The sequence below is a fragment of the Monodelphis domestica genome, chromosome 4 (genome assembly GCF_027887165.1).
Source record: "Monodelphis domestica isolate mMonDom1 chromosome 4, mMonDom1.pri, whole genome shotgun sequence".
Classification (NCBI taxonomy): Eukaryota; Metazoa; Chordata; class Mammalia; order Didelphimorphia; family Didelphidae; genus Monodelphis; species Monodelphis domestica.
This window is the reverse complement of record NC_077230.1, coordinates 266,280,523-266,303,243: the sequence shown is the minus strand read 5'-3', so window position 1 is coordinate 266,303,243 and position 22,721 is coordinate 266,280,523. Positions and strand designations below refer to the sequence as shown.

The following is a 22,721-nucleotide window of genomic DNA, read 5'->3' as shown; positions in this document are numbered from 1 at the left end:
AACCTGGTTCTCTCAGTTACAGTCCTCTAAAGATTTGTATTTCCTAGACATGTAGTATTTATGAACTGACTGATTTGCCTTAAACAATACTTATTTCAATATACTGTCTATTTAATAACAAGAATAGTGGCACATTTGGTTAAATAAAAAATTAATTTAAAATGCCATTTAAAATACTATAAACTGTTAAATATTAGAATGTTTTACCCATGAAAGTTATAATATCACCTTTGTTCATGCCTATAAAAACAAATTTAAAAATGAGTATCGTAGTTTAAAGACCCTTGCTTAAAGTCACATAGCTTGTATGTGGTTGGGCTGAAACATTTACTCATTTTTCAATTCCTAGACAGGTGTTCTTTCTTTTAAATGCCATCTTTTGCCATTGTACTTAATAGGTCTGCAAATTGCATTTTTTCTTACTCCAGCTTTAAATCCATAATCATAAAACTCCTTTTAAATAACAATTACTAATCATTGTACTTTAGGCAGAAATTTGTAAATAGAACACAGAAAATTATTTGCTATCCATTTGAACCATGCATAAAGTAAATATATGTTTATTCAGATTGCAAACAACATAAATGAATTCCTCAGTACCTTATAATTATTGATGCTTGTAAGAACACTGAGGCACTATAAGATATTACAGGCATATCTTATTTTATTGCACTTTGAAAATATTGAATTTTTTACATATTGAAGGTTTGTGGCAACCCTGCATCAAGCAAGGCTTTTTGGTGCCATTTTTCCAACAGTATGTGTTCATATCATGTCTCTTGTGTCATAATTTAGTAATTCTAGCAATAGTTAAAATTGTAGTTATTAGTATATCTGTTATGGTCAATGATCTTTAATGTAACTATTATAATGGGTGGGAGGTAGGCCACGTGAACCATGCCTAGATAAAACAGCAAACTTAATTGATAAATGGTGAGTACATTTATAATTTAAATGTACTTCTCCACCAATCTGCCATTTACCTCTTTCAGACTCTCCCTATTTATTGAGACACAACAATATTGAAACCAGGCCAGTTCATTACTGTTTTGATTAAAACAGTTTGAAAGACTGGTTTTTGGGTAGGAATATCATTTTATTAACCAAAGACTCCAAAGATCCCCTAGGCAGATCTATAAATACAGTTTTAGGAGCTTATTATTCAGCCCTTCCCTTCAACATTCCAGGACACCTTTAGTGGGTAAATAGCTATTTAGGAGGTGTGCCATCAAACTCTCAACCCCTTCTCACACCCATAGATGATGGGGATTAAATAGGCCGAAGAGAAGCATTGTCATTTACCTATTAACCAGGTTTGTTAAAAGGAAAACATTCCTTGGAATTGTTAAGAATAAAGGAAATATAAAAAACCAGGAGAATGGTTGGATTCTCTGATCCAGAAACCTGACACAGGAATTCTCTAATATATAGGAATTCTTTGTAATATAAGACTGATACTGTATATAAAAAATCCTCACATAGCTGTATAGTGACCTCAAAGTGTTCAAGTGCATGTCTCTCATTTTATAGCAAAAGGTAGAAATGATTAAGCTTAGTGAGGAAGGCATGTCAAAAGCCATGGTAGGTGGAAAGCTAGGCCACAACCCTGATCAGTCAGCAGCCATTAGCTATGAGGCAAGACCTTCCACCAGCAAAAAACATTATAATTCAATGAAGACTCAGATGATTAGCTTTTTTTTAGCAATAAAGTTATTTAGTTCAGGTATATACTGTGGTATTTTTTTAAATATAATAATATTGTAAACTTAATTGACTGCTGTATAATGTATACATAATTTATATACATTGAGAAACAAAAACATTATTGTGGCTTGCTTTATTGCAATATTTGCTTTCATTCCCTTCCTTCAAACCCAATTCAGCTCCTACCTTCTCCAAGAAGTTTTCTTTATTGAAAGTAACAGCTATCTCCTTAGATTTTCTTTCAAAATATCTTATCTAGATTTTTTAACCTATGTCATGTTTCGTGTTAGAATACTTTATTTTCATGTATATTCTTCCTTTTTTGAGCTTATAAGTTCATTGAGGGTAAGAACTGTTATTTTTTATTTTTATGTTCTCTGAAAGGCAGCATGACATTAATAGAGATCTAACCTTGAAGTGAGGAGGCCTGGTTTCACTTCCTGTGTAATATATAGGACACATTTTATATAGTGTATTAACATGTAGTGGGGACTTAATGTTTCCTTATTTAAATTAAAATGAAATTAGTTTAAATTTCAACTTAAAATTCCATTTTTAATTTCCATATTTAGGCCAGGACAAGAATGTTGTTGCTGAGAATCATTATGCTGCTGATTTAGGGCAGGAAATGCCTGTGTATCCTGGTTCAGGTTTTAAGCCAAAAAAGGTTAGTAATAAGGAAGATTACAATGTAGCTTTTGAAGATATATCTTTTCCCCCCCCTAAATAACCTTGTTAAGTTTAAATAAATGTAAACCATCAATATGGTGTTCTCTGAGGTCTACTGTTTTGAAGTAGATCAATGATGAAAAATAGCCAAATATGAGCATCAGGAGACCTTCTGGTCTTTGTGGTGCATGATTTGTATGTGTTTCTGAGAAGCAATACATTAGAATAATTCTTGAGAAGTGTATGGGGATGGGAAATGTAAGTAAGAATGTAGATAAAGGAGGATAAGAGAATGTGAGTTTAGTTGTGTGAGGGGTATGTGGGGTTGGGGGGGGTATGCTGGTGTGGGGAGGGGTTGTAAATAAGGTCCCTCAATTCTGTGCAGTGATGAAAGATGCCTTTTTTGCTGACTTTAATTATGAAGTTTTCTACACTTGAACTGAGCTCAGAATTGATATCAATATTGTCAGTGATGATATGGGAGCTGACAAGTGATTTCTTGTTTTTTTGTTTGTTTTGTTTCTTAGATAATGCAATATGTACCATGGTCAATTAATGACTTTGGTTCCCAGTCTCATGCACAAGAGATACAACATGACCAGTCTTCATTAACAATATCTAGTGGGAGCTTCTTAAGTAATGAAAACTTTAATTTAAACCTTACAAATTCAGGTAATGATGCATTCATGTGAACCCAAATAAAATGAAAATGAAAATGCTAGCATAGATGTTCGTAAGTCATACACATTACCCAAATCCATCTTGTATGTTTTTACTTACTCTTTTCTTAGGAATTTGTCAGTTAAACTACAACATTCTCATTTTGGCCTTCAAGAGCTTTTATTAACTCTCCTATCTTAAATTTTGAACCATTACCTTTCAGAATTTCCTAACATAGCTTTCCACTCTCATGAGGGTATTTTTTTTCATTCCATGCATATTCTTTTCTTTTGTTTGTTCTGTTCTGTTCTTCCTTTCTTTTTGATGTCCTTACTAATCTTTGCCACTACATTCCTTTATTTATATTAGGGCCCAGTTCAAGTCACACTTAAACCTAGACTACAATGATCTTTCCATTTTCTAAATTCCCATAGCACAATCTTATATTTGATTGTATATAACTAATTTTTTGTTTGGTGTTTATTTCATGTAAATCTGCCCCATCCCACCTCCAGGTATATTGTGTGTTTCTTACAGGCTACTTTTATATCTTCCATGTATCTGGGGCTGGCACTATCTATATGCAAAGCTATCATTGAATAGTGACAAGGGCTTTTTCTGTGGGAATAATCACAGTCAACTTTTCAAACTGTATCAGTGAAAAGAGATCAGTAAAACTTGCTTTCAATAATAAATTCCTAATTTGGCTGAATAAGAGATTATTATTTGGGGGAGTTTATGCCTCTTCCCCCAGAAAGTTTTTCCAGATGCCCAACTATTTCACCTAGCAACTAAATCAGGAAGGTGTTTAACCATTATTATTAATCAGATACCAATAAGGTTACATTTATTTTTAAACTAAATCTTAAAAGTAAATTATTGGTCAGCAAGGTGGCTTAGTAGATAGCCAAATCTGGAGAGGCAAGGACCTGGGTTCAAATCTTGATTCAGACACTTCCTAGTTTTGCTCCTGGACTTAACCCCAATGGCCTAGCCCTTACTACTCTTCTGCCTTACAACTGGATACTTAGTAGAGATTCTAAGACAGAAGATAAGTATTTTTTTTTAAGTAAATTACTGATGCATACTAGGTAGATTTTCAGTCATATTATATCTATTAGTACTATAATAAATAAGCCTTCACTGTTTCTTTTTTTTATTAAACATTTTTTATTTGGTCAATTTCAAACATTGGATACAAAAATCATTTTCTTTTCCTCCCTCCCCTCCTGCCACCTCTCCCATAGCCGATGCGCAATTCCACTGGGTATTACATGTGTCCTTGATCTGAACCCATTTCCATGTTGTTGGTATTTGCACTAGGATGTTCATTTAGAGTCCACATCCCCAATCATATCCCCTCGACCCCTGTAGTCAAGCAGTTGCTTTTCTTCGGTGTTTTTACTCCCACAGGTTTTCCTCTGCATGTGTATAGTGTTTTTTTCTCATAGATCCCTCCAGTTTGTTTCGATTGTACCACAGTGTATCAGTCTCTGTGTACAATGTTCTTCTGGCTCTGCTCCTTTTACTCTGCATCACTTCCTAGAGGTTGTTCCAGTCCCCATGGAATTTCTTCACTTTATTATTCCTTTGAGCACAATAGTATTTCATCACCAACATATACCACAATTTGCTCAGCCATTCCCCAATTGAAGGGCATCCCCTCATTTTCCAATTTTTTGCCACCACAAAGAACGCAGCTATGAATATTCTTCTACATGTCTTTTTCCTTATTATCTCTTTGGGGTACAAACCCAGCAATGCTATGGCTGGGTCAAAAGGTAGACAGTCTTTGCATTCACTGTTTCTTAATAAATATAGGATAGCACAAACTATTTGACATAATAAGCAAAGAGGGAGTTCTACCAAACTCCTTTTACGACACAAACATGGTACTGATTCCAAAACCAGGCAGGTCAAAAACAGAGAAAGAAAACTATAGACCAATCTCCCTAATGAATATAGATGCAAAAATTTTAAATAGGATACTAGCAAAAAGACTCCAGCAAGTGATCAGAAGGATCATTCACCATGATCAAGTAGGATTCATACCAGGGATGCAGGGCTGGTTCAACATTAGGAAAACCATCCACATAATTGACCACATCAACAAGCAAACTAGCAAGAACCACATGATTATCTCAATAGATGCAGAAAAAGCCTTTGATAAAATACAACACCCATTCCTATTAAAAACACTAGAAAGCATAGGAATAGAAGGGTCATTCCTAAAAATAATAAACAGTATATATCTAAAACCAACAGCTAATATCATCTGCAATGGGGATAAACTAGATGCATTCCCAATAAGATCAGGAGTGAAACAAGGATGCCCATTATCACCTCTACTATTTGACATTGTACTAGAAACACTAGCAGTAGCAATTAGAGAAGAAAAAGAAATTGAAGGCATCAAAATAGGCAAGGAGGAGACCAAGTTATCACTCTTTGCGGATGACATGATGGTCTACTTAAAGAATCCTAGAGATTCAACCAAAAAGCTAATTGAAATAATCAACAACTTTAGCAAAGTTGCAGGATACAAAATAAACCCACATAAATCATCAGCTTTTCTATATATCTCCAACACAGCTCAGCAGCAAGAACTAGAAAGAGAAATCCCATTCAAAATCACCTTAGACAAAATAAAATACCTAGGAATCTATCTCCCAAGACAAACACAGGAACTATATGAACACAACTACAAAACACTCGCCACACAACTAAAACTAGACTTGAACAATTGGAAAAACATTAACTGCTCATGGATAGGACGAGCCAATATAATAAAAATGACCATCCTACCCAAACTTATTTATCTATTTAGTGCCATACCCATTGAACTACCAAAATACTTCTTCACTGATTTAGAAAAAACCATAACAAAGTTCATTTGGAAGAACAAAAGATCAAGGATATCCAGGGAAATAATGAAAAAAAACACATATGATGGGGGCCTTGCAGTCCCAGACCTCAAACTATATTACAAAGCAGCAGTCATCAAAACAATTTGGTACTGGCTAAGAAACAGAAAGGAAGATCAGTGGAATAGACTGGGGGAAAACGACCTCAGCAAGACAGTATACGATAAACCCAAAGATCCCAGCTTTTGGGACAAAAATCCACTATTCGATAAAAACTGCTGGGAAAATTGGAAGACAGTGTGGGAGAGACTAGGAATAGATCAACACCTCACACCCTACACCAAGATAAATTCAAAATGGGTGAGTGACTTAAACATAAAGAAGGAAACCATAAGTAAATTGGGTAAACACAGAATAGTATACATGTCAGACCTTTGGGAGGGGAAAGGCTTTAAAACCAAGCAAGATATAGAAAGAATCACAAAATGTAAAATAAATAATTTTGACTACATCAAACTAAAAAGCTTTTGTACAAACAAAACCAATATAACTAAAATCAGAAGGGAAACAACAAATTGGGAAAAAATCTTCATAGAAACCTCTGACAAAGGTTTAATTACTCATATTTATAATGAGCTAAATCAATTGTACAAAAAATCAAGCCATTCTCCAATTGATAAATGGGCAAGGGAAATGGATAGGCAGTTCTCAGATAAAGAAATCAAAACTATTAACAAGCACATGAAGAAGTGTTCTACATCTCTTATAATCAGAGAGATGCAAATCAAAACAACTCTGAGGTATCACCTCACACCTAGCAGATTGGCTAACATAACAGCAAAGGAAAGCAATGAATGCTGGAGGGGATGTGGCAAAGTAGGGACATTAATTCATTGCTGGTGGAGTTGTGAACTGATCCAACCATTCTGGAGGGCAATTTGGAACTATGCCCAAAGGGCGACAAAAGAATATCTACCCTTTGACCCAGCCATAGCACTGCTGGGTCTGTACCCCAAAGAGATAATGGACACAAAGACTTGTACAAAAATATTCATAGCTGCGCTCTTTGTGGTGGCCCAAAACTGGAAAACGAGGGGATGCCCATCAATTGGGGAATGGCTGAACAAACTGTGGTATATGTTGGTGATGGAATACTATTGTGCTCAAAGGAATAATAAAGTGGAGAAGTTCCATGGAGACTGGAACAACCTCCAGGAAGTGATGCAGAGCGAGAGGAGCAGAACCAGGAGAACATTGTACACAGAGACTAATACACTGTGGTATAATCGAACGTAATGGACTTCTCCATTAGGGGCGGTGTAATGTCCCTGAACAACTTTCAGTGATCCAGGAGAAAAAAAAACACCATTCATAAGCAAAGGATAAACTATGGGAGTGGAAACACCGAGAAAAAGCAACTGCCTGAATACAGAGGTTGAGGGGACATGACAGAGGATAGACTTTAAATGAACACTCTAATGCAAATACTATCAACAAAGCAATGGGTTCAAATCAAGAAAACATCTAATGCCCAGTGGACTTACGCGTCGGCTATGGGGGGTGGGGGGGAGGAAAAGAAAATGATCTATGTCTTTAACGAATAATGCTTGGAAATGATCAAATAAAATATATTTAAAAAAAATAAAATAAAATAAATATAGGATAGCATTATCTTGTTTTCTTTCTGATAGTACTTTTCCCAGTGAGAGGAACATCAAAACAGTATATAATGGACATTATTGTTATGCCTCTTCAGAAAACCTGCCATATAGGTTAAGTGGTATAGGCATGAATATGGCACAGTATAAAATTCTTATGTATTCTAATTAAATAAAAAAATTTCATAGTCATTTTCCAGTAGTGTAAAAACAAGATGACAGGACTTTTGTTTGAAGAGAGATGGGAAAACTCTTGAGGTATTTGCTTATATAACTGTGTGGAGTGGAATTGTGCGGGTGTCTAGTACCCCCAGAAATCATTCTAATGAGCAGACAGAAGACTTGATAAAATGCTGGCAGAGAAAAGTGGCTTTATTTGTAGAAAACGGCAGGAAGGAAGGGTGGGAGGAGGAAAAGCGATTCTGTCCACATGGGTGGTTTGCTTGGGGTAAAAATGTCCTCTCTTCTGGGTACAATCACAGACTTATGATAATTCTGACACAAGATTTTCTTTCTTCTCTCTGTCCAATCCCACAGAATGGGGGACTGCAACATTTCAAGTCTTGAGCATGTGATTTTCAACATTACATACCCTGAAAGACCCTCATAATCAAGAAAAACCCATGGGATTCCTAGCCTGGGATCATAAAAGATACTTTAGAAACTCACTTTTCCTTACTCCTTCGACTTATCTTATAGTTTAACTTTCTTGCAGACAATAGATAAACTCTTCTCGTGATTTTTGAAAATAGGTCAGGGAAATTGGGGGGAGGGGCAGCTCTCGTCTAAGGAATAGTAATACTCAGGGGTCTTGAAAATTGGAGTTACAAGCCAAATACTACTCTGAGAATTACACACAGAATCTCATCCCACACACTACCAAAGACAGGAGGAATCTTCTAAACATAAATCTCTGTTGCATGTAGAAGTGTTTAAGTACAGTAAAAATTAGGCTTTTTCAGCAGATCATAGATAAAAATGAAAGAGATAAAAAAAAAAGTTACCTGAGAGAAATATAAAATGAAAGATATGGAAAAAGTTACTTGGGAGAAACATAAGCTTTCAACAAAGAAATATTTTATACTTCCAAATTAGGGCAATATCTTTAGATATTATTTATCTGTAATTTATATGTAAGTGTGTGCCCCTTCACTCTCCCCATAATTACTTACTAATTTTTGGTAGTTAACCATTAAGGTCCTTTCCTAAACTCTCAGTCCTTTGCAGATTTACTCTTGTTCTTAACCATACAAAATACATGTAAAATCCAATACCAAATGCATTTATTAAGACATGAAGCAGGGCAGCTAGGTTTGGCTGACTAGATAGCCAGGCCTGGAGGCATGGGTGCTAGGTTCAAATATGACCTCAGGCACTTCCTAGTCCCAGTTGCCTAGCCCTTCCTCTTCTGCTTTGGAAACAGTGCACAGTATTGATTCTAAGAAGATATGGGTTTTTAAAAAAAGACATGAAACAATGCAAACATCAGGGAAAATATTCAATTAGCAGAACATTCTGAGTGGAAACTTACATATATATCAGTATGTATTAGAGTATGATATCATCTGCCTTTTAAAGTGTCTTGCCCAATATTTTCAAAGAAAAAGACAAAAAATTCTCACTTCATATATAGAGTTGAAGTTGTAGTTGTCTGTGTTCTAATCCTAGTCACTGCTCGTTTTGCCCTCCCACTTCACTCATGTAACTCTCATAGCTTCATTTTTTTCTCTATGTTCATTTACATATGGCTTTTCTCAGCTCTCATCATTTCCATTCTCTTCTTTTGTGACTAAAATATATTCTTTCTCCTCAAGTTTTTGCTTCTTGGTTCATTACAGATTCTTACTATACATGTTTTTTGAAAAGACTTTATCTTGCAGACATTAATTTTCCTTTTATACAGCTGTGTGCAGCTAGAAAATATCCATAAAAGAAAGTTTTTCCTGGTTATATCATATGCATCTTGTACTTCAGTGCTGTTTGAATCATTATAAAGAATGTTCAGCTTCAGAGTTTGGAGCTTTAGGTATACAAGTAGTGATTAAGGGATTTAGTGAGAAAGACCAACCTGGAGCTAGATGATGTGACTGAGGGAAGAAAAACAAACCTGCTTCCCCTCTTCTTTTAGTCTTACTGTTCTTTTCTTCTTTATTGTTAGCTTTGTAACTGATTCTAATGTGAGCTCTTCAAAACCGAAGTACATATGAAGGCTTCTCTATATTCTGATCATTCTCAGGTTTGGAGTTTGTAGCACTGAAAACTTTGACTAAATGACTAAAAACCAAACACATTGGTCTTTAGTCATTGAGTGTGTTTCTAGGCTTAAATATCTCAGATAATTAAGGTCTGATCTTATCAAATCTCTTTGTTGATAATATTGGGGTGAGAGGAGATCAGAACATATTTTTTTATTTGAATTGCTCCAAAGTGCAATAACAATCTTGTTCACAACATTTATTTAGGGTTTATATTAAATAGTTCAAAATTTATTGTTTTTCTTTTTCCTAAAATTCTAATAGTTGTTCCCAACTTTACAGAATTTGAACAAACTTTTCCACATTTACATCATCAGATCTTTTATCATTTGGAACCAAGGTGTGACTTGGATTTTTCATCATCTCTTTCTCCATCTGGACTTTCTCAAGACTTAAACAGGGTATTTAATATTATATATTAATAGGACTTAAAAAATAAATTGTTATTATAGTGGGATTTGACCCATAATAATAAAGGCAAATAAGAATTGTTAAGAAAAATTAAAAAATATAAACTTAGTATTACAAAATGCAGAATATTGAAAAAATGTCATTTTCCATTAGTGATTTTTAGGTTGAAATTGAATTTGAACATGGAAATTATTAACTCTTATTAGAGTACTTTATTAGTCTGTGTTAATATAATATAATATTTGTCAGTACAATGTTAATGTGAAAGCATCATAGCAATAAACACATTGACTGTCATGTTAATATTTTTCTTATATAAATTTTTGTGTGCCTTTCTGTCAGAGCACATATCCTTCAACCCCTGAAAGCCAAGATGCTTTTGGATCTCGTGAAAGCACAACCTCCACCACAGCTACGAAGACCAACCTTCATTCTGTTCTTGACATAGATTTGCATTCTTCTTTGAATAGAATGACTCTTAGTTTCTCCCAAACTAAAGATTTTCCTAAGGAAAAAATTACTTTGGGTATGTATTTCTTAGGTTAATTAAATTGGCTTCAATGAAAATCATAATTGATAAGATTTCTTGGTTATCCAAAGATCAAATGAAATATCATAGTGATTGTTCTGCCTATTATGCAAGCAATGTGGAGAGAATACCATACTAGTGGGCTTCAAGACTCAGGTCTCTCAAAGGCAAGATTGTTTTTCCTTTTATTTATATCCCTAGTGTTTACTATGTACTTGGCATAGATAGGCCATTAATCTAATACCTGTTGACTGGGGGGTGGAGGGGGGGAGGAGAAGAACTTATAAGAACTTATAGGCTTATAAGGATATTTTCTAAGAGTTAGACTTTGATCATTTTCATTGTTCTGTGTATCTCTTTTTCACAGTATCTCTTCATTTTCTTTCTGATTATCCTATCTTTGCCACCTGGAAATTGTTCCTATGGTTTCACGATGAATATTTCTAAGTGTAGGTTTCTTTAGGACATTTTATGATTTGGTTTATGCTGATGTCTGTGACAAAAACAAGATTTTTATTTTTTACAGAAATATTAAGGTTAATAAATATGATATTTTGGATTACTTGACCCATTAATTTTAGTAGAGAAAAGTTATGGTCATAGCTAATAGAATTTTATAATACTGTGATGCAGTCTCTTTAGATAAGAAGAGTTAGTTTAGGGCCATGTTGGCAAACCTGTGGCACCCATGCTGGAGGGAGCTATTCCCTTCCCTCTTTCTACCATGCATGAGGACATTACCCAACCCTCTGCCCAGCAGCCTAATGGGAGCACTTCTTCCCTCCCCAGTCTGCGGTAGGGAGGGTGAGGCTCATATGCCGCATGAGGGTTGTAGTTTGGGTGTCTCTAAAAGGTTCAACATCATTGGTTTAAGGTATTAAAAACCAAGTACTCTAAATTCTTTCACCTTTTGTTCAGTACTCAGAAAAGTTTACTTGTCTTTCTATATTTATGCGGCTTATATATGGATATTATTGATATTTGTAAGGAAATTAAATAAGCACTAGGATTTCCTTGCTACATATAACTTGTTTTGAGAAATACTATTGTTTTTGTCAATTTCCAAATTCTACATATATGTAATTAATTGGTTTTTAAAAACTTTTTTTACAAGCAATGTCTGAAGAACCATTCCAGCCACTTCAGCCTGAATCTACTCCAGGTGACAGAAGCCACTCTGCTGATTTACCAAGCATTATTAGCATTGAAGCTGAAGGACCTTCACAAGACTCTAGAAATGAAAAATTTCCTCTTAGAAAGCAGTATGAGGAATTACTGACACAGAAGGGAAGTGGTCATTTCTCTCCATCAGTGGAAAATCTGCAGAGTCCTACTTTTAGTTCATCTGATGATCCAGATCTTTTCGGTAGAATGAAGGTGCCACATAGCACACCTTATGATTCTTCTTCAAGCAAGAGTTCAACAAAAGACCCAATGGAATCCAAAAAAGAGAATTTGGGTTTTGAAGAATTATCTGATGAAATGAAAAGGAGTCAAACCGAAATTATTGCAGGTACTCAGAGTGAAACAGATAGTAGATGTTCAGTCAGAGATCCAAAGACAGTTTCAGAAAGTTCAAGTAAAATCATATCCATTGAAGAAAATGTGGAGATCTTTAGAAACACACCTCAACGACCACCATCGTCATTCTTAATAAGTCTCAGATCATGTAGCTCTATACCAGTTTGGGTAAGTGGGGTAAATGAATCCTCAAAGTAGTTACTATTTTGTCTCTTGATTCTGGAAAGGAATTATTCAAATGAGCCTGATTATAAATCTGTCTTGATCCAAAAGCTATATTTAACAGCTCCAAGGCTATTTTATGTCTAAGACATCAGCCCTATTCAAATGGTGGGGTTGTCTTACTTTTGGCTAAGATAAATCCCCACATTGACATTATTTAGTACAGATTACATGTTAAAATTATTCATTATTATTTGTGAGCTGTTAAATAGAATCTATGGTAGTGAACTCTAACCTCATTGTTACAGATTTCATTACTACCTATGTTCTGCTTAACTTACCATCTGACTCGGGACTGGTCATTTTTCTTTGTAATTTTCAGGCTTTAAACTTGAGTAACAATGTTAATTTTTTAGGCTTATGAATTGTTAATGAATGTAATTTTATAGATATTATTTCTCAGGGATTCCCCACATTGATTTTAGAGCTGATGGAGCCACCCAATCAATAGCACTTTTGGAGCCAGATCATTAACCAAGGGAGGGAGCCATCTGACTTAAGACTTCCAAATACTTAGAAATTAAAGCATACATTATTTTCTTCAAGGACTGGATCAGTGATGTCAAATTGGATAGAAATTTTATTTTGTCAAACATTTCCCTCAGTCGAGTTTGACTTTCTGGATGTTCTCTAGGATCCATCTGAACTTTTAACATTGTCTCGTTCAGTGCTTCTCAATAAGCGGGAGCTTTGTCCTTAGTGTCAAAGCACTCGAAGAAGGAAATGGCAAATTCACGCTAGTATCTTTGCCAAGAAAACCCCAAAAGGGGTCATGAAGAGTCACCACACAGCTGAAACAACTGAGTAGTAACAAAGTAGTAATGTAGTAGCAGTAGAGGAAGACATGACAGCAGTTTGATACAGTGTTTTTAGAAGGCCATTCCTGGTGTCAAAAAGACTTGTTTCAAGTCCTGCCTTTAACACATTTTAGTTTTATGATAATGTGTAAGTCAGCTTCTCAGTCCTCCTGTCTAAAACTATCTTAGAAATGAGTTGCCAGTCTGTATCACTAATGTCAATTCACTATATGGATGAAATCATAGGTTTTGACTTGAAAATTTATGCCAAGTTGTAGTTGACATTTATATAGCACTTTAAGGTTGCAAAGAAGAGTACTCTCCATACATTACTTCATTTAACCCTCTCAACTATATTACTATTATAAGTAATTTATGTATTTTTATCTCTAGCTTACAAATAAGGAAGCTGAGGCTATAGTTACATAGCCAGTTAGTGTCAAAGGTCCTGAGATCACATAGGTGATAAGCAGCAAAGATGAGATTCTGACTCATGTTTTCTTAACTCTTATCATAGGACTAGGCTTGAGGAGTAAAAACAAGTGGCTATAACCAAAGTTTCATTTTGATACAGCTTCGAGGTGAGGTGGAAGTGACAGTTCACAAAAGCTTTTCCTTAAGATCCTTTAGGTTTTACTAAGATAGAAAGTTTTGGGGTATAGACCAAGTTGTCAGTGTATGTACATTTCTCACGAGAGATTCTTTGCCTGAGGATTGGTCACTCAATGATCATTTTCCCAAGGCCTAAAGGATGACAAATTATATTGATTAGAGAGAGTATCCTCACTGATGGAACTGTGAATTCTAAGAATTGGCTTAAATATAGGATGCATTTCAGAAAATTTTTCACTAACATGACCAAAAAGAATTCTAAGAAGCAAGTCAGTCTTTTGGAAGCCTGACAAGTCTGACTTGCATGATTTCACTTCTGGCCTGACAAACACTTCTGTCACTTTGTGCTATTTGCATTCTATAGGGGATAGAGAAGATATCTTCCCACAGTCCAAATATTTACTGTCATCTTAACTGCTGTGTTCCACTGTATCCTGAAAACTCTTGCCACTAATACACTGTTTAATTAAATTATTTTCCTAAATGATGTCACTTTAACTATTCACTGCTACTGGAGTATATACCTTGACATGATATGATAATGTGGTTATTAAACAACTATTTTTCATTAGCCAAAAAAGCATTTCCTATCTGGCAGACATGCAATATCGGGATAAACATCATAACTCTTCTTTCAAGAAAGTTTTTTTTCACAGACCATAAAATGAGTGGGAGAAGTTGTTCAGGAAATTATTGAATTGCCTTTTTTTTATAAGCCCTTAGTTAGTTCCAAGGGAGAAGAGTGGGAAAGGGTAGGCAATGGGGCTGCCCAGGGTTACACAGATAAGAAGTATATGAGGCTAGATTTTAACCCAATATCTTCAATTCTAGGCCTGGTTTTCAATCCACTGAGCCACCTGGCTGCTGCCCGAGTTGCTTTTTATTTTTGTTTTCCCTTAACATTGGCACTCACTATTTTGGTGGTGATAATGGAATCTCAAGGGTTATGGTTTCTATGGATATTTTTTAGTGGGCACAAGGTTGTTTGTTTTTTTACTCCCCTTTAAATATTTTTTAAAACATATCTATTCCTTGGCAACTTCTCTATTTTCTCTTAGGACATAAATAGATGCTAAAATTGTTTTTATTTTACTTTGAGAAATAATGATTTATAAAAGCTATCTTCTTACCATTGCTTTTTAGGAGACTGAGTCTGGACAGGGTATCATGGAAGAGGCTGAACTTACCTTAATCAGTTCCAGTGGCAATAGTGTTATAGAGTCAGAGGAAAATTTGATCCAAGAAGAAAACAAAGAGAGTGAATTGAACAGCTGTTTTCGGGTAAGTTTTATAAGATGTATTTTAAAACATTTCATTTATATAATAAGCACAACTATCTTAAATACATTGGAGGACCAGGAAATTAGGCAAAAATAAATTTGAATGTGAAATCCTTATGATTTTGATATTGTATTTATATATGTAGTCAATAATTCTGAAATACTCTATATATTTTATAGTTTAGTAATACTTTATTTTATACTGCTGTTGTCCCCTCACCACCTCTACTCCCATGCTAGCTGGCTAAGCTATGCATCCTTCTCATCTACTCTTATGAGTCAGAAACTTAGGTTTAATCCATAGGTTTCTGATTCATAACTGTCCATAATAACCTATTTTTATGCTGACCTCTGCTCAGTCGTCACTACATGCAGTACTTTCATGCTAAGGGCAGAAGTTACATCAATGGCATGACTGGCGCTGCCCAAGACCATTGGAGGAATCAAGATATGGGGCCTAAGATACAGGACAAAGATCCACTGGACACTTTTACTTGAGTTGGGTAGCACTTTGTTACTGACATCCCTCTGTATAACTGGCTATATAAGGAGACCACTCACAAGGCTAGTAGTGATCTTCAGTTGCTAATTGGAGTCCAGGTTCTCTCTCAGTAAACCTATTTCTTTTTGGCTTGGAGACTTTGTTTTGCTTTTTGGCATCTCTGCTAATAAATCTTCGCCATGGATATAAATAGTAAATTTGTTTTTATTTTACTCTGAGAAATAATGATTTCTAAAAGCTACCTTCTTATGATTGCTTTTTAGGAGACTGAGTCTGGACAGGGTATCATGGAAGAGGCTAAACTTACTTTAATCATTTCCAGTGGCAATAGGGTTACAGAATCAGAGAAAAATTTGATCCAAGAAGAAAACAAAGAGAGTGAATTGAACAGCTGTTTTCAGGTAAGTTTTATAAGATGAATTTAAAAACATTTCATTTATGTAATAAGCACAGCTATCTGAAATACATTGGAGGACCAGAAAATTAGCCAAACATAAATGTGAGCAACTTAAATAGATGTCACATTGGCAGACATTGAAGGAAGAATGTAGGCTTTAGTTAAGAAATTGAACTAGGTCATTTCTAAGGTTTTATAAATTTCTGGGATGTGTTTTGCACATAAGAAAAACCCTAAGTCAGAACTAATTTGCCCTTATTTTTTACACATTCCTAACACATTTTTGATATGTACTTTTCTGGCCCAGGAAATTAATTACCAAATTGTTTGCAAATAAAGCATAATGTAATCATTGGTGTTCACGGTGATGATCTTATTGTAGTGATTAAGAAAATTGTTCCATGGTTACATGATTCATGTTCTTTCTCTCCCTGCCTCCCACCCCCTCCCATAGCCACACTTTACATGTCATTGATTAAGACATATTTCCATATTATTGATATTTGCACTAGAGTGATCATTTAGAATCTACATCTCCAATCACATCCCCATCAACCCATATGAGATGATCTTATTTTATTTTTAAAAAAAAGGTCTTATAAAGTATTGTGTTTAAGAAAGGAAAATATGTGAAATATATTAGTTTAAACCAGGGGTCCCCAAACTATGGCCAACGGGCCACATGCAGCCCCCTGAGGCCATTTATCCAGCCCCCACCCCACTTCCAGAAGGGGCACCACTTTCATTGGTGGTCAGTGAGAGGAGCACTGTATGTGGCAGTGCCGCAAGGCATAGCATCGCTTACATACAGTACTACTTCTGGTGACATCCTCTACGTGGTGTTTTGTTCTGAGAGTAACTGAACGAAAACGAGGCACCGTGCAAAGGATTATGTGGCTGCACAGTGGAAGATGTCAGCATGGTGAGCAGCAATCTGGAGGAGGGGATTCCGCACTGTTTATACTGCTGCCCGCTATAGTGCTGGCAATGATGGGCCTGTGTAAGGTGTGACAGGCCCATCATAGCCAGTGCTGCAGCCTCCGTTTATCCCAGACAGTGGTATACAGATTTGTTCATAGGTTTTTTTATAGTCCAGCCCTCCAACAGTCTGAGGAACAGTGAACTGGCCCACTGTGTAAAAAGTTTGGGGACCCCTGGTTTAAACTCTTACCTTCCACCTTAGAATCAATACTATGTATTGGTTCCAAGGCAGAAAAGCATTAAGGGCTAAGCAATGGGAGTTAAGTGACTTGCCTGGGATCACACACCTATGGAAGTGTATGAGGTCATATTTGAATCCAGGACCTCCCTTCTCTGGGCCTGTCTCAATCCACTGAACCACCTAGTTGCCTCTGTGAAATATTTTAAGAAAGTTTATATTTAAAATGATCAAAATGTTAAAGTTAAAACTTAAAGTTTGGTCATGTTAGTGAAAACTTTTCTGAAATGTATCCTATATTTAAGCCAATTAAGTAAGAAATTTATTTGGAATATGTTTTGTGACTATTTAACATGTTGAAAATTAAGGCTTTTTTAAAAGGAAAATATTAATACTTTTTAATGAGAAGGTATATGCTGCCTTTGTTACCACATTTGGCTAATGAAGTAAAACAGATGGATACTACAGGAATAATATTATAAGTTATCTTTACTATCAGTTTAATACCTCGCCACAGGCAGTTTCCCTCACAGATGGGGTCTCCTTCCTCTAAAGTACCCAATGCCTTACACATCAATATGATGCTCAACAAGCACATGTAGACATCAAGTAGTAATTAACCAATCTGTTGTGCCATCAGAATGCTCTAGTTCATTTAATTTTAGTTTCTAAAATATAACAGTAAGAACTTGGTTGCCTTTGGAAAGTACAGTTTTTAGAAACTCATTGATTCTTTGATTACCAAAGGTTTTTTTTTAGCATGTATTAATTATTTACTTTTAGCATTCTTTCCTTTTAAATTCTGGTTTACAAATTCTCTTTTCTTCCCCACCCACTGAGAAAGCAAGTAAAATGATATCAGTTACACATGTGAAGTCATGCAAAACATTTCCATATTAGTCATATCACCAGAAAAGGGGTAAAAAAATTAAGTAAGAATACTATATTTAAGTTTGCTCTTAGAGTCGATCAATTTTCTTAGGAGTGGATAACGTTTTTTTTTTTTATCCTGAGTCCTTTCAAATTGCCTTCGATCAGTTTTGATCAAGGCTTTCCAGTTGATCATCAGTATGTGTTTTTACTGTACATGATGATCTCCCAGGGTCTTCTCACTGTGCATCAGTTCATATAGGTCTTGCATGTTTGTTTTTCCTGAAACCTTGCATGCTACTCATCATTTCCCACAAACACAGTAATAATATTCCATCACAATCATGTCACAACTTGTTCAACCATGCTCCAGTTTATGAATATCCCCTCAAATTCCAATTTCAAAACCACCAAAATAGCTACTCTAAAAAAATTTGTACATATAGTTCTTTTTCCTTTTTCTTCAATCTCTTTGAGATACAGGCCTAGCAGTGGTATTTCTGGGTCAAAGGGTATGTATGCACAGTATTAGAACCCTTTGGATATGGTTCCAAATTGTTCCTCAGAATGATTGAGCCAGTTCGATTTGTTAGTATACTTATTTTTCCTAGTATTCATCATTTCTGATAGGTGTGATGTACCACAGCGTTGTTTTAATTTGTATTTCTTTAGTCAGTAGTGATTTAGAGCATTTTTTCATATGACTAAATATCAAAAGAGCATGTTTTCATATGACTATTAATGCCAAAATACTTTTGATCTCTTCTTCTGGAAATTGCCTGTTCATATTCTTTGGCCATTTATCAATTGAGGACTGCCACTTATTTTTATAATTTGACTCCATTCCCAATATCTTTGAGAAGTAAGGCCTTTATCATAGAAACTTAATGTAAAATTTTTAAAATTCATTTTCTATGGCACTTTTTAGCAAAATATAGTTTCCATGATTATAATTTTTATCCCTACTTTTTTTAAAGTAAAGTTGGTTCATATAGCTTTTGTCCTCTTTGTGTTTTTCTATTTGAAATGTGTCTCTTATAAACAGCATATTGTTGTATTCTGGTTTCTAATCCATTCTACTATCCATTTCTGTTTTGTGGGCAAGTTCATTCACATTCATAGTTATGATTACCATGTATTTTCTTCTGCTTATCATTCTCTCATTTGATCTTACTCTCCCATAAAAGTGTTTTGCTTCTGGCCACTGTCCCCCTTAATCCAGCTGCCCTTTTATCTCCCATATCTAATCCTATTACCCTCTTATTTCCCACTTGGCTAAGTTAGTGTAAGATTTAAATTAATATCAATAACTCCAAGTATTAATTTTATAAAGTTTATTAATAATCACTTGAAGTAGAAGAAATTTAAAAAGAATAGAAGTTCAAAGCCTAATTTTCTTACTAAAAGTAAGACCACGTGTGTACATTGTCCTGCCTGACTAAAAGCCAGCTTCAGCAGCCACATTCAAGGAAAGAGAGAGAGGTGGGGGGTGTCGCACCAAAATTATACCCTCCCTACATTAGCACATAGTGTAAACACACATATGGGATGCTGGGTAAGAGAGTCCTGAGGGGCGAATTCTATCCACACAATAGATGCCCAACTAAGTCACCAAGCATTCATTAATAAGCACTTAGTTTGTGCCATTCACTATGCCCTTTGCCATAGATAGAGAGAAAGTCAAATAGTAGATAATCTTTGCCCTCAAGGAGCTCACAGTCTAATGAGAAGGATGTCATGAAAATAACTCTGTACAAACAAGCTATAGACAGTATGAATGGGAGATAATTGGCAGAGGAAAGGTACTAGAATGAAGAGAGATTGAGAAAGGCTTCTTGCAGAAGTGGAGTTTTTTCTCAGTATAAAGGTTGAGAGAATTCCAGATAGAGAGCTTCACTGATGACTGAGAAATAAGCCAATATCAATCCTGGAAGAGAAGGGTTTCTGGATTGTTCAGATCTGTTAGAGCCTGAGTTGCACCAGCATAGCATTCAGGAACCCTGTATATGTTTCATACCATAGTAAAACACAGTTGGATGAATTTAGTTCCAAATTGATCATCACTTTTATTATTCTGATATTTAAAAACTCTTAGTAAAGTTCATATTGCTTTGTATAAATAAATTTATTTAGAGCTTAGTGTACCAGATGCTATGTTAATAAGCCTTGAATGTGGCTTTGTATGTGATCTAAGCATTAAATATGTATCCCTTTTGAGAATAGACTGTCATTTTCTGACTATATATTCTGAGTATATGTGTGTGTTTAGAAAATGACATTCTTCTGAAAGGGAGCTTTCTTTCTAATGAATTAGGGGCTGATAGATGGTATAATGGATAGAGCACTGGCCCTGGAATCAGGAAGACCTAAATTCAAATCTAGTCTCAGACAACTATGACCCTGTGCAAATATCATTTAACCTCTATTTGCCTCAGTTTCCTTATCTATAAAATATGGTTGATGATAATGCTTAACACGCATGGTTGTTGTGAAGCTCAATTGAGATAATAATAATTACAAAGCATTTAGCACAGTGCCTGGCATACATTTAAGCTTTCCATAAATGTTAACTATTTTTAATAGGTGAAAATAGTGTAAGAGTTAAAAATGGGTTTTGGTCAAATTATAGTAGTTTTAAAAAAAGTTGTTGTAGTTGCCATTTGTAAAAATTAAGTCACAAGGGTGTTTGTAGCTTTAGTAACTTTATTTACAATAAGGTAGAGATGGTAAAGGGGGAAGTGTAGGAAGGAGGTGGAAAATATTGCCTAGCTAAATACCCTAAATCTGAATCCAAATAAATCCAGCTCAGCTCCAACAAAGGTTCCCTTAGGTCCCGATCTCCAACCAGGAGTCTTGGTAGTCTCTTCAGCAAGAGCCATCAACTCACCAGAATCCAACACAGAATCTCTCCAACACAAGACTCGAACCCAGAACGAACCTAATGATGAATGAATGCTCAGATTTTCGGTTTATAGGCCCTTTTCCCATATCAGTTTTTGTCTCTCTGGTTTCTACTTCCTTTCACTGTGGGCCGGTCTATCTCAGAATCGCAGAAACCAATCAGAGTTTCTTAATTTGCCTGGCACTGCTCAGGGGGGAGCAGTGCTTGTGGGATCCACTTCTGGTCTTTGAAGGTATGAACTTCCTTTTCTAGTAAAAGGTTATCTAAGTGTGAAAGGAGGGGCACTTGATTGATTAGGTTAAAATAAACAAGGAAGATGGATTCCAATTTCACAATAGCATAACATAGGGAAATGGGCCATATAAAGGCACTTGTTCTTTGAAGTCAATTACCATAGTCAGTCAGTCCATGGACAATCTTTAAATATGTCCTTTCCAAAAGGAATAGTAATATTGATTATTCATCTTTTTTGTGGTACCGTGTTTTCCTGGTTTCTGGTATTTCACTTGGTGAGTATATGTTGGAAATTTTTGCCTTCCCCTTTATATCAGATTCTTACACTTTAGTTGACATTTTCCACCATGAAATGGGAATGCTGTATTGGAAAATTCCTTTTTTTAATGCATTGTGTTTAAATATAGACAGATAAATGAACTAACTTCCTTCCCTACCACAGTCATCCCTGCTTCAGGTTTCAGTTATTTCTATATCACAAAGAAATAGAAAATATATCATAAAGAAAAAAAACAGATACCAAAATTTTCTATTTTATACACTCTCTGATATCAAAGTTGATAAACTCCAAATCTAGGCAGATAAGGTACTTTCTTGCTGTGAACTTGTGATTATAAAATAGGCAACCTACCCTGCCATGCCCTCTCATATCAAAGTAGAGACCAATATAGATATAGATATATAGATATAAATAGATATGGGTAAATCTTGATCTGTGTATATCTGGGGTTAGGGAACAAGTCTAGTGATCATTATTTTTGGAGACACGTATAGTGTAAATAACCTGTTAGTCAGCGAGGTGGTGTGGTGCAGAGTTGTCAAAGTCAATGCCTGCCAGCATAGTATAGCCAGAACCAGATTATAAAGTAATTGGAAAATACTTAATAAAATATTTAAAAATACAATAAAATGGGTAATATTTGTGGCTTTCATAATAATAATAGCTGCTAACATTTATGTAGTGCTTACCATGTGCCAAGAAATTTACAGGTATCTTATTTGATTCCCCACAGCAATCCTGGAAAGTAGGTACTATTTATTATCCCTATTTTACAGATAAGAAAACTGTAGAAGACAAAGATTAAGTGATTTTTTTCCAGGGCATACAACTAATAAGTTTCTGAGACTGGATTTGAATTCAGATCTCCCAGACTAAGCACCCTATGCTCTTGGGCTAGAGCCCAACGATGGCAAACCTTTTAGAGACTGAGTGCCCAACCCTCACACCTCATGTGAGCCTCCTGCCTTGCTGCAGACAGAGGAAAGAGGAAGCTCTCCCATTAGGCTGCTGGGCAGAGGAGCAGATGATGAGAGAAATGTCCTCAGGTACATATGGAGAGAGGTAGAGAATCAGCCCCCTCCCACACACATGGCTTTAACTATTACACCAGTATAGTCAAAAGGTCCACAGGAACCTTTTTCTATTTGAGTTTGACACCAATGGTGTAGTGTATGAACTTGCAACATCTAGTTCC

The 22,721-nt window shown here is 35.4% G+C and overlaps 1 protein-coding gene and 1 non-coding gene across 24 annotated transcripts in view; both read left to right on the top strand.

The window, feature by feature from the left end:
* CEP295 (centrosomal protein 295) overlaps positions 1-22,721 on the top strand; it is a 257,489-nt gene that overhangs the window by 56,644 nt on the left and 178,124 nt on the right. For all 23 annotated transcript variants that reach the window (XM_056794492.1, XM_056794503.1, XM_056794485.1 and 20 more), the window contains 7 exons: positions 2,277-2,371; positions 2,901-3,045; positions 10,093-10,211; positions 10,564-10,747; positions 11,865-12,439; positions 15,046-15,183; positions 15,948-16,085. In XM_056794492.1, the coding sequence (XP_056650470.1) occupies positions 2,277-2,371; positions 2,901-3,045; positions 10,093-10,211; positions 10,564-10,747; positions 11,865-12,439; positions 15,046-15,183; positions 15,948-16,085 (1,394 nt within the window). The remainder of the gene's footprint in view (positions 1-2,276; positions 2,372-2,900; positions 3,046-10,092; positions 10,212-10,563; positions 10,748-11,864; positions 12,440-15,045; positions 15,184-15,947; positions 16,086-22,721) is intronic.
* On the top strand, positions 2,502-2,584 carry LOC130454203 (small nucleolar RNA U2-19). The gene has a single exon (XR_008911876.1). It is a non-coding gene; the product is annotated as a small nucleolar RNA U2-19 (small nucleolar RNA).